The sequence below is a fragment of the Thunnus maccoyii genome, chromosome 19 (genome assembly GCF_910596095.1).
Source record: "Thunnus maccoyii chromosome 19, fThuMac1.1, whole genome shotgun sequence".
NCBI lineage: Eukaryota > Metazoa > Chordata > Actinopteri > Scombriformes > Scombridae > Thunnus > Thunnus maccoyii.
The window spans coordinates 20,136,469-20,149,115 of NC_056551.1; the positions used below are offsets into that span (position 1 = coordinate 20,136,469).

Consider the following 12,647-nt stretch of genomic DNA (forward strand, 5'->3'; position numbering starts at 1 on the left):
GTCTATCTAACCAAATCTAGGTGCAAAATCATGCATTATTTTATTTATGGATTCTGAATATTATTCATCTTATTCCTCATTTGCAATTACACCTACTGGAATGTCATCTCAATGATAATCACTTTCATTTTGTTGTTGGAACAATTTGTTAATAAAGTTTGTTTCTTAAAAAAAAGGCATCTGAGACTAACTAATTAGATTGAGAAGATATGAGATGTTTTTGTTGTTGTTGTTGTTGTTTTTTTTTAATATTGTAAATACTAATCATTCTGACCCACACTCCATACCAGTTGGTGGCGGTAATGCGCCAATTTGTTGTTTGCCAACCGCCAAGACGAAGAAGAAGAAAGAGGAAGAAAGAAGAAGAAAGTCAACAAATGTGATCATCAAACCGCGACTAAACAAGCTGATGAAATCGCTTGTATTTCTATCTTCTACTCCTTTCAGCCTTTAAACCGACACATCAACAGTCATGTCGGTGTTACAGACGCTTCTTGTCCGCTTACCTTCATCACGTTATTCCGGGAAGATGCTGGCGGTCAGCCGGTTGTTGCGGTGTTGTCACGGTCGGTTTCACTGTTGTCCTCCAGGACCACAGACGACCTCAGTCCGGAGGTTTGACAGGTTTCTGTCCACACAGCAGAATCAGCACAGCTTTCATCACCTGTTACCTGCTGACAGAAATGAAGCTGATCTGAGAAGATACAGAAGATTTTCCACAACTCCCACTGTCAGAAGTGATGCTGTTGGGAAGATCCAGACAACACATTATCAACTGGTTTACACATGCAAGGTATAAACCAGATGTTTTTATTTTCTGGTTGTTGTTGTTTTTTTAATGTTATTTCATTTTCATTGGTTGTCCTGCTTCATGTGGATTAATTCCAGCTTTATTTGCAGGTTTGCTCCACCAGGTCCATGCAGAAGATTTCCAAGCTGTCGTACCACAAAGGTGTTGTGATAGTCACATGTAAGGGATGTAAGAACCACCACATCATTGCTGATAACCTCGGCTGGTTCTCTGACCTGGAGGGGAAAAGGTTGGTGGTGCTTTGAGCCTACGAACATGAAGCAGAATGTCATTATAATTATCCCAGTTACAGTTTATATGGTTGCACTGGTGTTGGTGTTCTTATTGGTGGAGTCCATTCATGTAGGAGTGTTTTGTAGGTCTGCAACTAACAATTATTTTCATTAATCTGGATTATTTTTCTAGAATTTGCTCTATAAAATGTCAGAAAATGGTAAAAAATGTTGATCATGTCTTGTTTCGTCCCGACCAACAGTCCATAACCCAAACATAGACTAAATAAACCAGCAAATATTCACATTTTAGGAGCTGAAATCAGAGAATTTGGGCAATTTAACCTCAAGAAAATGATTAATCAATTTCAAAATTTCTGTTGAAACTTAACATAAACAAACTTTAATTTCCCTTTGGGATTAATAAAATGCTCTATCTATCTATCTGTCTTTGATGAGAATCCCTTACTGAGGAATTGTATAATTGTGTGTATATACTGAGGAACAGTTTATGAACTGAGTCAGACAGTTTCCAAATTAAAAACATGTTGAGCCGTAGATCATCAGGAAATGAATCAGCAACTATTTTGATGATCGATTAATCATTTTTCAAACAAAAACTGCCAAACAGTCATTGTTTCCAGCTAGTTGCAGCCATAAAACCATAATAAACATTTCTTTGGCCTTTCTGCACAACAACTTCTTGTTACTTGTTGGCCAACATGTATGCTGGTACAGATAGATTTGTAAAAAAGTAATACTGACTGATGAATCAGTGTGACCAATTTATTGGTCTAGCTCTACATGTGATGCCAATACTATTTGAATGGATTGATAACATTGTTAAAGGAAAATGGTTTCAAGTGTGTCTTAAAACAACAGTCAAGTGTCCATATGAACACTGAAAGAGGTTTTCCTCTGTAATCATTCCTCCTGTTCATACTGGCTATTAAAAGATCCCCTTCAAATGTGCTTTCAATGTAAGTGATGGGGGACAAAATCCACAATGTGTCCACACAGTCATTTTGTGCAAAAATGCTTTTAAAAGTTTAAGTGAAGCTTATGTGAGGCTTCAGCAGTCTGAGTTAGACATATCACATTCACAGTCTTCATCACAAAACACTGATGAGATTGTCAACCAGCACCTCTGTGATTATTTAAGTATGTCTGAGGAGCTCAAGCAGCACAAAATCCACTAAAGAAATTGACATGTTTGATTGTACAGTGTATTTCTGAATGACTTATGTGCTGCATTGCTGTTCACTTCAGAAACATCGAGGAAATCCTCGCTGCCAAAGGAGAGACGGTGAAGAGGGTTGAAGGAAGTGATGCTTTGGAGATCGTGGTGGATGAATCCAGCAAAGAGAAGTTACAGCGTGGCGAAGACACTGAAAAAGCAGACAGTGACCCAGAAAAACAGTAATACTGTGTTTACACTGTATATGTATATTGTAAGATGTTTATATTAAATTTTATAATAAATACAAATCTTTTTAATCTATGTTGTTTTTGTTGTTGTGTGGTCAGATCAAGGAATAAAGAAATGAAATAGAGGCTGGAACTATGATCGCAGCTACTTCTTATAAATAAAACAGATGTGTGTTTATTTCAAACTCATACGTACATTTACTCAAGTACTGTACCTTAGTACAATTTTGAGGTACTTATACTTTACTTGAGTATTGTACTTTCTACTCCACTACATTCATTTGACAGTTTTAGTTACTCTTCAGATGAAGATTTGACACGATGGATGATATAACAAGCTTTTAAAATACAACATAATGTTAAAGATGAAACCAGTGGTTTTTAACCTTTTTGCCTTGTGACATCTTACAAAAAGCAGTGTGAAGTCAGGGGCCTCTTTCAGATGTTTTTGAGTTGTTAACAGCTCCACCAAATAGTGATTTTTCCCTCTAAACTTCTCACATGGTGGTTTAATTTCAGTTATTGTTCAAATGATCCAATATTTCACCAAAAATCAAAGATTAGAGAAAAAGTCCAAAAACTGAAAACAGATTTGTGTATCAGAACTTTGTTTTTTCTTCTTTCCTCTCCCATTAATCATCCCACGACCCCTCAGATTTATCTGGTGACCCTTTGGAGGGGCCCGACCCCTAAGTTGGGAACCACTGGACTAAACTAGCTAAGTGTATATAAAGTAGTTGAAACTAGCTCCACCTCCAGCAGCTACAACAGTAACTTGATAACACTGATGCTTCAGTATTAATAATCTAATGATGTCATATATAATAATATATCAGTCAGAGGGACCAAACCACTACTCTTACTGTAATACTTTAAGTACATTTTGCTGATAATACTTATATACTTTTACTTATGTAAGATTTTTCATTCAGGAATCTCACGTGTAATGGAGTATTTTTACATTGTTGTATCAGTACTTTTACTTAAATAAAGGCTCTGACTACTTCTTCCACCACTGTATTTAGAAACACTAACATAATTTGTATTTATAAGTTATCAATAATTTATATAAGTAGTAATTTATCTTATTTTATGTAAATATTTAATGAATTCCGCTCCAAATTGTCCTGCAACGATACTTTCGCTTGAGAGATCATTCTCGCGAGAACAGCGCGTTGTTGTTGATACAGATAGCGCAGCTAGCACACTGCCGAGGTATCTAGATTTCTGCAGTCTTCCTTCTCCTTTGGACTGCGATGGATGCCTCCGGAGCCGTAAACGAGGCAGAGAGGCCACGGCATCGACCTTTCCTGATTGGGGTCAGCGGAGGAACTGCCAGCGGCAAGGTCAGTCATTTTTCTCAGCTACGAGATCTCCCAACAACGAAATTAGCATCCCGAAGGGTTTAGCTTAGCTTGTTAGCAACATTAGCATTCATCAAACTGTCAAACCAGCTGGCACGCCCCCACTTTCTTAATGAAGATTTCTTTTATATTATTCTGCTAACATGCTAACTAAAGCAGTTACTACATATATGCTCTGCTACTTTTTAATGCTTGTGCCAGCACACTTTGGTGACGTTTTAGCGCCAAAGAGCTTCATTTAGCTAACTAGCCGCTGTGATGAATTTGTCAATTCCATCTCTGTGCCAGACGGAGTCAGCTGATAAACAAACTCCGAGAAGGTCACACTTCAGTCCACACTGTTGGACTTTTGTTCCCCTTCATTACTCAGGAATGCTACCACAAACTACGTTTTGTTTCGCTAGTTTAACTTATTAAAGCTTTATGATAGATCATAAATAATTACGACCCTCATACGTCATAAATAATACTTGAGTGAAAGAAGTTTTTGTGCCACAGTCAACAGTTTGTGCCAAGATCATGGAGCTCCTGGGCCAGAACAAAGTGGACCACCGCCAGAGGAAGGTGGCAATTGTGAGCCAGGACAGTTTCTACAGAGTCTTGACTCCAGAGCAGAAGGCAAAAGCGCTGAAGGGCCAGTACAACTTCGATCATCCAGGTAGTATCCATTTGTATTAAATGCTACACCCCTGGAAAAAAGGGATAATCAAATTAGCAGCAAAATATCACATTGGACTCATACTGGCCCATACAGATGTATAAATGGTCTCCAGTAATTATGCAGTATTAAATTATGTAGTCGGATGGATGGATTTAGACTAAATAAGAGTTTGGACTGGATTGTTGCTGCTGGCTTGGTGTTGGATGAAATACAAGCCCTGGAAAGTCTGAAAAATTGTGTAAGGTACTAGATCAGCTGGATGTTGTGGAATACATTTTCTTTTTTGAAAAATGTATGCATATACAGTAGAAGAGAACGTAAACCATTAGTCGATTGACAGAAAATTAATCAGCAACTATTTTGATACATTAATTGTCAAGCAGAAGACCAAACATTTAATGATTCCAGCCTCTCAAATGTAATTATTTGCTGTTTTTCTCTGTTTTACATTAGTGGGTTAAATATCTTTGGGATTTACACTATTGGTCAAACAAAACAAACAGTTTTCCGATGTTTTATAGACCAAACGATTAATTGATACTGAAAATAATTGTGTATTGCAGCCGTAAATTAGTGCACACCCTGTTGCATATACACAAACTGTCACATATTTATTGCAAATATATGTGACAAAGGCAGTGTATTCTGCAGCTAAAAAATAAACAGACATATTTCCAGCTGATATGCCACACTTGCATGCTGCAAAGAACTGCTAACACCAGGGTTTCCTGGACCTGCTATGTACTATCATATGTACTAGCATGTGCAATAAACCTGTATTATACATCACACCGTCCAGACACTACTGAGCACATACTGCATACACGGCAACGTTTACCAAATTCTACTGTTTCTGTTTGATATCTTGCAGAGGCATTCGACAACAAGTTAATGTACAAAACCTTGAAGGACATCCAGGAGGGGAAGGTGGTTGAAGTGCCAACGTACGACTTCGTCACCCATTCCAGGTAAAAAAGGAAGCATTTCACATTTTACACATTGTTTTAGCTCTGAAGAGATTCCCTCTGTTTTTTTTTTTTAGTGCTGTTATGTGAGAACTGTGTGTTTTTACAGGCTGGAGGAGCGGATCACAGTTTACCCAGCAGACGTGGTCCTCTTTGAGGGGATCCTCGTCTTCTACCCGCAGCAAGTGCGTGATATGTTTCACATGAAGCTCTTTGTGGACACAGATTCAGATGTCCGACTGTCTCGCAGAGGTATTGACGTCTCCATCACACACACACACATAATACTCCAGATGTTATCACAGTATATGAATGGTTTGATGTTATTTTCCTCTAGTTCTGAGAGACATGAGCAGAGGGCGGGACCTGGAGCAGATTCTCACTCAGTATACGACATTTGTCAAGCCTGCTTTTGAGGAGTTCTGTTTGCCTGTAAGTATAATGGTCATTGATGATTGTGTGCCTATTTTTCCAGAGTCACATTCACTCAGCAAACATAACCAAGCACCTCACATTTATTTTTTCTCTCTCTCAGACTAAGAAGTATGCAGATGTCATTATTCCAAGGGGAGTTGATAATATGGGTAAGTCTCATTTCTGGTCATTTTCTGCCAGTTTCTCCAGCATCATGAACGCTTCACAAACAAAAAAACTCTGGATTTGTCTCTCACCAGTGGCCATCAACCTCATCGTGCAGCACATCCAAGACATTCTGAACGGCGACCTCTGCAAATGGCAACGCGGGTCCATGAACGGTCACGGGCGGAGCTTGAAACGGGCCATTTCTGAACAGGGCGACCTGCAGAACGGAACTGCTAATCCTTCAGGAAAGAGGGTCCTGCTGGAGCCCAGTAGTCGGCCCCACTGAGACTGTGCGGACTGATGCGTTCCAGACTGTGAATATGAGCTTTTGAGTTGCTGCTACTGATTTGTGGAGAGAAGGTCAGCAACCGTGTTGTCAGTCTCTGCAGCTTTTTAAAATAATAAAAAAAAAACAACTATCCACAATCCCACGGTGCAAGCATTTAATGCTGCAACCACTTCATAATTTTACTGTAATTATTGGTACATAACCAATGTTCTGATTATGCTTCTCATGTGTAACAGTCTTCCATGATACAGTTTGATTTTTTCAGTGTTGACTGTGGTCAGATAACCTGTTACTGAAATGGAGGGTAGGAAGAGTTATTGAAGTTTAATTTCAGTCACGCTTTTGCACTTTGATGTTATATTTTTACTTTTTTGTTGCTTTAATGGAAATTAATATATTTAAATTATATTAATACTAATCTGCTGCAAATATCCTTTTACTTTCTGTTTCTGTTTTTCATAACTTATTGAAATGAAAAATAGGCCAGACGGCTGTGTGTCCTAGTGGTGTTAGACCTAGATTGCTATTAGGTGCTTCCTTTTGATTATTTACAGCTGAATTACATGCCTTAACTTTTTAAAAGTTCATTTTTCCACTGACCATTCTGTACAACAATAAATGGAAATCCTGTTTTAAAGTTTTTCAAGTGTCAGCTATGTTTGAATTGTTGCACAGAAAATGAAACTTGTGACCGACACGACGTTATATAGAAACAGAGCTGTTTGTTTTATTGGAGTTTGAGAGCACAGTGTGATGTGTTGGTTTTGACCATTATCCCAAAAAAGAGAAAAAAAAAAAAAAAAAAAAAGAATTGAAAATGATTTACTACAGCACATTTTTGGAATGACAAACACACAAGTCGCCGAGGACTTCAGTCTCACACGAACACTTTCACGCACTGACATGACTGGGACATGATTGTGATTGCCTGATGGGTTTTTTTTTTTTCTACACTTGAACACGGCACACAATGATTTCGGTATGACATACATAGATCACAGCATCTTTAGTAATTTATCTTTTCGTGTTTTTGCTTTGCTTTTTTTAGTGCACATACGTATGGCACTTGGGAGAAGCTAAGCTCTTCTCATAAGCATAAACATCCTTTTTAAGAACAAAAGGAGCACTGTATATAATACATTTCATAACCATACATGATTCTTAACACAAAATGTTTCAAAACAAAACTCATAGGTTTCCAGTCTCTAATGGTCATCCTCTCTTCAAGTTCAAATCCCCTCAACTGCCCCCCCTTTCTTTCTCCCTCCCCCCCCCTCACCAAGCAGAGTCTCCGCTCCGAAGCCTGCGTGTTGACGTCACAGTTCACGGCAGGTCTCTCTTGAGGTTCTGTTGTTTAAGGGGAGTCGGGGGGGAGGGAAACGGGGGGGTTGCAGAAGATGACCAAGAAATGGCACATACATAAAGGAAGAGGAAGGAGCAACTCTGAGAGTAATGGACCATTCACCTCAATCTCACACACACGCAACAGCTCCACTCTAAAACAGAGAGCCCAGGGAGCAGACTTTGGTTATTTCCGTAGCGTCTCCCTGTCCGCTCTGTGTGATTCTTCGCTCCTCCTTGGCACCAGGATTTCCTCCCATTTCACTATAAGTCACTCAATCTCTCCCTGTCTAAACGCCTGAGCCACAGTAATCCCAATTATAATCTCCCAGAGCAGCAGAGCTCTTTGTAAACCTCAGCCACGCTTCAGTCGTCTGTAGTTTGTTCTGCATTTTTCCCCCCACAACGAGTCTCCCATTAGCTCCAGCGGATAGCTTCCTGTTCGTCTTTCTCTCAGTCTGTAGTAAAGTGGAGTTAGTGTCATGAAGCACAGTTGGAGGTCAGTCTCGGAGCCTCAGGGCAGAGGCCCGCCGGCCCTAGGTCTTCTCCTCGCGGTCCGTCTTGCGCCTGGCGATGTTCCTGGGCTTGATCTTCAGCGACAGCTCCCACAGCGCCTCCTCTGCCAGGTGGTCGCTGAAGTCGTTGAAGAACGAGACGATGTCCTCGTTGCGCTTCAGCTCATAATGCCTGAGATAAGAAGAAGAGGTCAAGGTTTAATAAATGCAGCGATTCATTAGTTCCTATAGAGATCAAAGCAATGTTCTGTTCTATTAAGATTTAATGAAAAACAAAGGAGACGCACGTTATATTTACTGCCAGTGGCAAACAAGTGATGACATTTATTACTGTGATTAATGCTTATGAAGCTTCCTATTAATATATTAGGATTATGTGCATCTTTTCATCATTAATTTATCCAAGAAAACTTACACTTGCTGGAAGCGCCGCATGCTGTCCAGAATGTTGAACTGCTGCCAGCGTTTGGAGAAATTGACCTTCCCGTCTATGAGGTCAGGGTTCCCCAGGTGGACGAAGGTCAAATCCTGGAGAATGAGACCCCTGAAAGGTGGTGGAGGAGGAAGACAGATAAAATAAATCAGAAACAGTCAAGTCAAGTCGTAGCTGAGTTTAAACGTGTAAAACATTCATACACTTACAGGTACGGGATGCATGGAGGCTCCACTTCAGCCAGAGCAGCTCTGTACGCTCTGAAGGACGAGGAGCTGTCAATCAACGTGCAATATTCCTCCAATCCCTGAGAGAAGCAGAATAAAGAGGAAGAAGTGTGATGTGACAGAGAAGCAAAAAACTTGACCACTAAACCATCATTGGACATCACACCTGTTGTTTAACATGCTGATATGTGACTCCTTACAGTCCATCCTGTAAATGAAACTCACCTCTGAGGTCTGTTTCTGCCACTCCAATCTCCGGATGGGGGCTGAGTCCAGGGCGGACAGTATTGCCAGGTAGGAGTTGAAATTATTCAACTTTCTTAAGTGCTGGAATAACAAATTTGTATAAATGTTAATAGTGTTACACAACGAGAAAACTACACGACAGTTTGGACGTTCAGGAGTTCAGTAACTGACCTTCATTATCTTGATGAACTTGAGAAGCAACTTCTCTCTGTCTTGGGCTTTCTCCTGCTGAATTATCAAAGAACGGACCCTGAAGGATAAAGAGAAATAAACAGCGCGGCGTCAACATGTATGTGGGTACGAGAGGGAAGCCAAGAAGACCGATCACAGACAGACGAGACGAGAGGACACAAAGCGGTTTTTTGTTCTTACCAATAGCTCATGTTGTTAAAGTGCTCTGTGAACTGAGTCAGGTTTGGACTCTTCTCCTCATTCTGTTCCTTGGCCCAAAGCAACACTTCAGGAATCTGGGAGAAAACAGAAGAAGAAGAGTGCAACTTAGTGTTAAAGCCTCTACAATCAAAATAAACAAATACAGAGAGGATCGAGAGCTAACGCGAACACGAAGAAGCCGCCGTACCTCAATTTTATAGAAGAGTTCAGCATCGAGAAGAGTGAGCTGATCAGCAATCTCATGACTACGGAAATCATGAAGAGTTCCAGGCCTGTTAGGAAACACAAACTGTTAGATGACGTCTTCAACTTTTTTACAAAAACGTTAACATTACAGATTAGCAGCAGCCACAGAACTGGAATGACTAGAAAGGATCTTTCTAGAGTATCACGGTCGTTCCTTAAGATGCAGTTTAATTGCTTCTAAAAAATGCGTGCTCATGAATATTACAGTCAAACATCTACATACATTTTTTATGCATACCAGCTAATTTAATTTAAAATAGCTTCAGTTAGCTAGGGTTATCCATTAATTAAGAGATCTGAGTATACGTTTGAAAAATGAAGTTGAAGGAGTATCTGTGCTCTTTATTGAATTCAATATTTTGTAAGTTGATTGCAATTGTATTTTTATGGTCATTTATATATTTCTCTCATTTTTATATTTATAAATTTCTGTAACCACTAGGAGTAGATATTGTACATTTTAAAATGTTCAAATGTTTTTTTAATAATTGTATTTTATAAATTTTTAAGTGGGATTTGCAGCAGATAGAAGTAAACACTGTTCAAACATTACATTAGTCAAAAGTCCTTCAAAGCAATGATAATAAAAAGTACATAATAATGAAACAAAATGATTCAAACTAATTAAAATAATACAAATAAACAACAACACAGATATTCTGGTAAAAAATAACCAAAAAAAAGGTACAAAAAAACTGAAGCCAACCTCAAGATGAAATAACTTTTTCACATGAATATTTAACATCATGATAATAAAAAATAAACTTTTCCAATGTGTATTTTTCCTGCTACAAGTAACGAGATGTCTTCCATTTATTAATCCTCCATATGTGGTAATGTTGTGAACGTTATTTATCTATAAGTCACATGACTAATTGATGAGCTGTATATGAGGAAACTGATGTTTTTTTAATCTGTGATTCCATGGAAACATTATAAAACATTTAAGAGCTGCTATGATGATATTATCATCTGGGAATGAAGCTTCTATAAATTTTAATTCTATGAGTGTAGCCTTGTGGTTTCTAATGGCCATTCAACCAGGCAATAAATAAAACACTATTTGTTATCTTCAAGGACGATACTGAGCTGTAAAAAACAGCTTTAGAGTAGAGTTACACTTGGACTATCGACGCATCCCATACAAGTTCAGAAAGAGATGACCCCCGTGACCCCCACCCCCCACCGTACCTTGCAGAGACCCCCCGGGCAGCGAGCGGCTTGAGGGAGTTAGTGTAGCGCAGCAGTTTCCTCTGCTCCACCTTGTCCAGGATATTCTTGCGGAGCACGCGGGCGAGGCTGAGCTCGCCGTTGCACACCAGCGTGAACACCAGGTCCATCAGCTGTTTCAAGATGTCTTCCGTCAGCTCCACCAGGCTGGAGGTCCGAGGAGGAGGAGGAGGAGGAGAAAATAATTTTTAACAAAGATTCAAGTTAGTGATGGGAGCAAATAGGAGAGCAGAACGCAGAACAATTGAATCGGTTGTTGGTGATGAAATACGCCTGTTCATGAAACCATGAAATCTCAATTAAAGGGAGATTCATAAATGTTCCCCGTGTCTGATAAATGAGTTGATTGATGCTCGTGAAAGTGTTTCCAAATGCTAGAAACTAGCTAAAATCCTGGAGGCTGACACAGAAGAAAGGGAGAGAGAGAGACTTGTTTTTGGTTATAGCTGTCAGCAGAACAATAAAGTACAGCTGTTAGGATGATTGATTCCAAATAAACATCAAACAAGTCTGCAAGTCATTGTTACTGGGGCGGTTTCAGGGGCGTGCTCTGTTCCTCTGGCTTTTTGGGGAAACATACTCTACTTAATTACTTAATTACTGTAACTGAGAGATGCCTTTTCATAAATGGAAGATTACAAAACAGACAAACAAAGGCTTTATTTGTTTATCCGAGCATCAGATCAATCATTCTTTAATGAACTCAAAAAGCTTAACAAGGTGCAGCTTGTTTCGAGGTGTCACATGTTGAGTCTATGAGCTGTTTAACCGCAGAGTGACGTTCCCTTTTCAGACTGTTAACTCTGAATCATCTTTATACTATTAAGTATTTAATAAAAGTGCAATAAGCATAACTAATGCAGCAGGGTTTTCCTATCTTGGTTTTCTCACCCACTATCTTGTGACCCTTTGGAGTGGCCTGTCTTTGTAAACAGTGTGTTCACGGAGTACATTTCTTCAAAAAAAAACATTGTTTACATGCAATACAGAGATAATTGGGTTTGTTTCTTTCAGCGACGGAATAAATTCTCCTATTTAAAAGCGCTAGCAAAGTCGTTTCTAAACTTGAAAACTGCTTTTATTCATTAATTCACTGAGAGACTCATTTTCTTCTCTATACTTCACATCTACTAGGTTACTTGTTCTCCCTGAGGAGGCGCACCACACACACACACACACACACACACACACACACACACACAGTGAAAAGATCTTCCTCAGATGAAGGAAAAATTATTGAGTCTTACTCACCACAGCTCGTCCACCACACGAACCAGCACGAAGAAGGTGTTCTTGCTGACGCGTTTCTTGAAGGTGTCCGGACTGTGGCAGAACCGGGTGTATGTGCTTTGTGGTCAAGGACGACGACAACAAAACACAATAACAACACACTTCACTAAAAGATTTGACATCTTTTCTGAGGAGAAAGTCAGTTATTCACATTACAGCTGGCTAAACTTCAGACGGGAAAGTTTATGACACTTTTGCTCTCTTGAGGTGCCATTAAGCAAGGTACACAATCGCAAAAAAACAGTTTGTGTAGCGACTTAAAAAACAAAATATCAGTGGGGGGGGGGGTTGTGGTTGTACTGCAGGTCTCCATCTATGAATGCTTAACTTAAAAAACATGGAAAAAAAGGGGTATACAAGATAAACGACTCTTACCTTGGTAAATAAGAATAAAAAAAACAAATCACTAAGCGA

The 12,647-nt window shown here is 39.4% G+C and overlaps 3 protein-coding genes across 3 annotated transcripts in view; 2 read left to right on the forward strand and 1 right to left on the reverse strand.

The window, feature by feature from the left end:
- The first annotated feature begins 337 nt into the window (after nt 1-337).
- On the forward strand, nt 338-2,524 carry dnlz (DNL-type zinc finger). Its single transcript, XM_042394541.1, has 3 exons — nt 338-793; nt 901-1,040; nt 2,293-2,524. Exons 1-3 carry the CDS (start codon nt 473-475, stop codon nt 2,444-2,446), a joined length of 615 nt encoding a protein of 204 aa, XP_042250475.1. The 5' UTR covers nt 338-472; the 3' UTR covers nt 2,447-2,524.
- A 1,082-nt stretch (nt 2,525-3,606) lies between these two features.
- Nucleotides 3,607-6,953, forward strand: uck1 (uridine-cytidine kinase 1). The gene is made up of 7 exons (XM_042394540.1): nt 3,607-3,797; nt 4,314-4,473; nt 5,348-5,444; nt 5,551-5,693; nt 5,779-5,873; nt 5,977-6,025; nt 6,116-6,953. Exons 1-7 carry the CDS (start codon nt 3,708-3,710, stop codon nt 6,307-6,309), a joined length of 828 nt encoding a protein of 275 aa, XP_042250474.1. The 5' UTR covers nt 3,607-3,707; the 3' UTR covers nt 6,310-6,953.
- A 61-nt stretch (nt 6,954-7,014) lies between these two features.
- The window catches only part of rapgef1b (Rap guanine nucleotide exchange factor (GEF) 1b), a 48,119-nt gene continuing 42,486 nt past the window's right edge, over nt 7,015-12,647 (reverse strand). The window contains exons 18-26 of the mRNA XM_042394539.1: nt 12,195-12,283; nt 10,905-11,090; nt 9,655-9,739; nt 9,447-9,541; nt 9,246-9,324; nt 9,054-9,155; nt 8,811-8,908; nt 8,584-8,712; nt 7,015-8,340 (exon numbers count right to left, since the gene is read on the reverse strand). Of these exons, the coding sequence (XP_042250473.1) occupies nt 8,190-8,340; nt 8,584-8,712; nt 8,811-8,908; nt 9,054-9,155; nt 9,246-9,324; nt 9,447-9,541; nt 9,655-9,739; nt 10,905-11,090; nt 12,195-12,283 (1,014 nt within the window). The 3' untranslated portion in view covers nt 7,015-8,189. The remainder of the gene's footprint in view (nt 8,341-8,583; nt 8,713-8,810; nt 8,909-9,053; nt 9,156-9,245; nt 9,325-9,446; nt 9,542-9,654; nt 9,740-10,904; nt 11,091-12,194; nt 12,284-12,647) is intronic.

Bases quoted from the DNA above. Each gene is read 5' to 3' on its own strand.
- dnlz (XM_042394541.1), top strand. From the start codon at position 473: ATGTCGGTGTTACAGACGCTTCTTGTCCGCTTACCTTCATCACGTTAT. The intron at 794-900 runs GTATAAACCAGA...CTTTATTTGCAG, and splicing joins AACTGGTTTACACATGCAAG to GTTTGCTCCACCAGGTCCAT. The intron at 1,041-2,292 runs GTTGGTGGTGCT...TGTTCACTTCAG, and splicing joins TCTGACCTGGAGGGGAAAAG to AAACATCGAGGAAATCCTCG.
- uck1 (XM_042394540.1), top strand. From the start codon at position 3,708: ATGGATGCCTCCGGAGCCGTAAACGAGGCAGAGAGGCCACGGCATCGA. The intron at 4,474-5,347 runs GTAGTATCCATT...GATATCTTGCAG, and splicing joins GTACAACTTCGATCATCCAG to AGGCATTCGACAACAAGTTA. The intron at 6,026-6,115 runs GTAAGTCTCATT...GTCTCTCACCAG, and splicing joins AAGGGGAGTTGATAATATGG to TGGCCATCAACCTCATCGTG.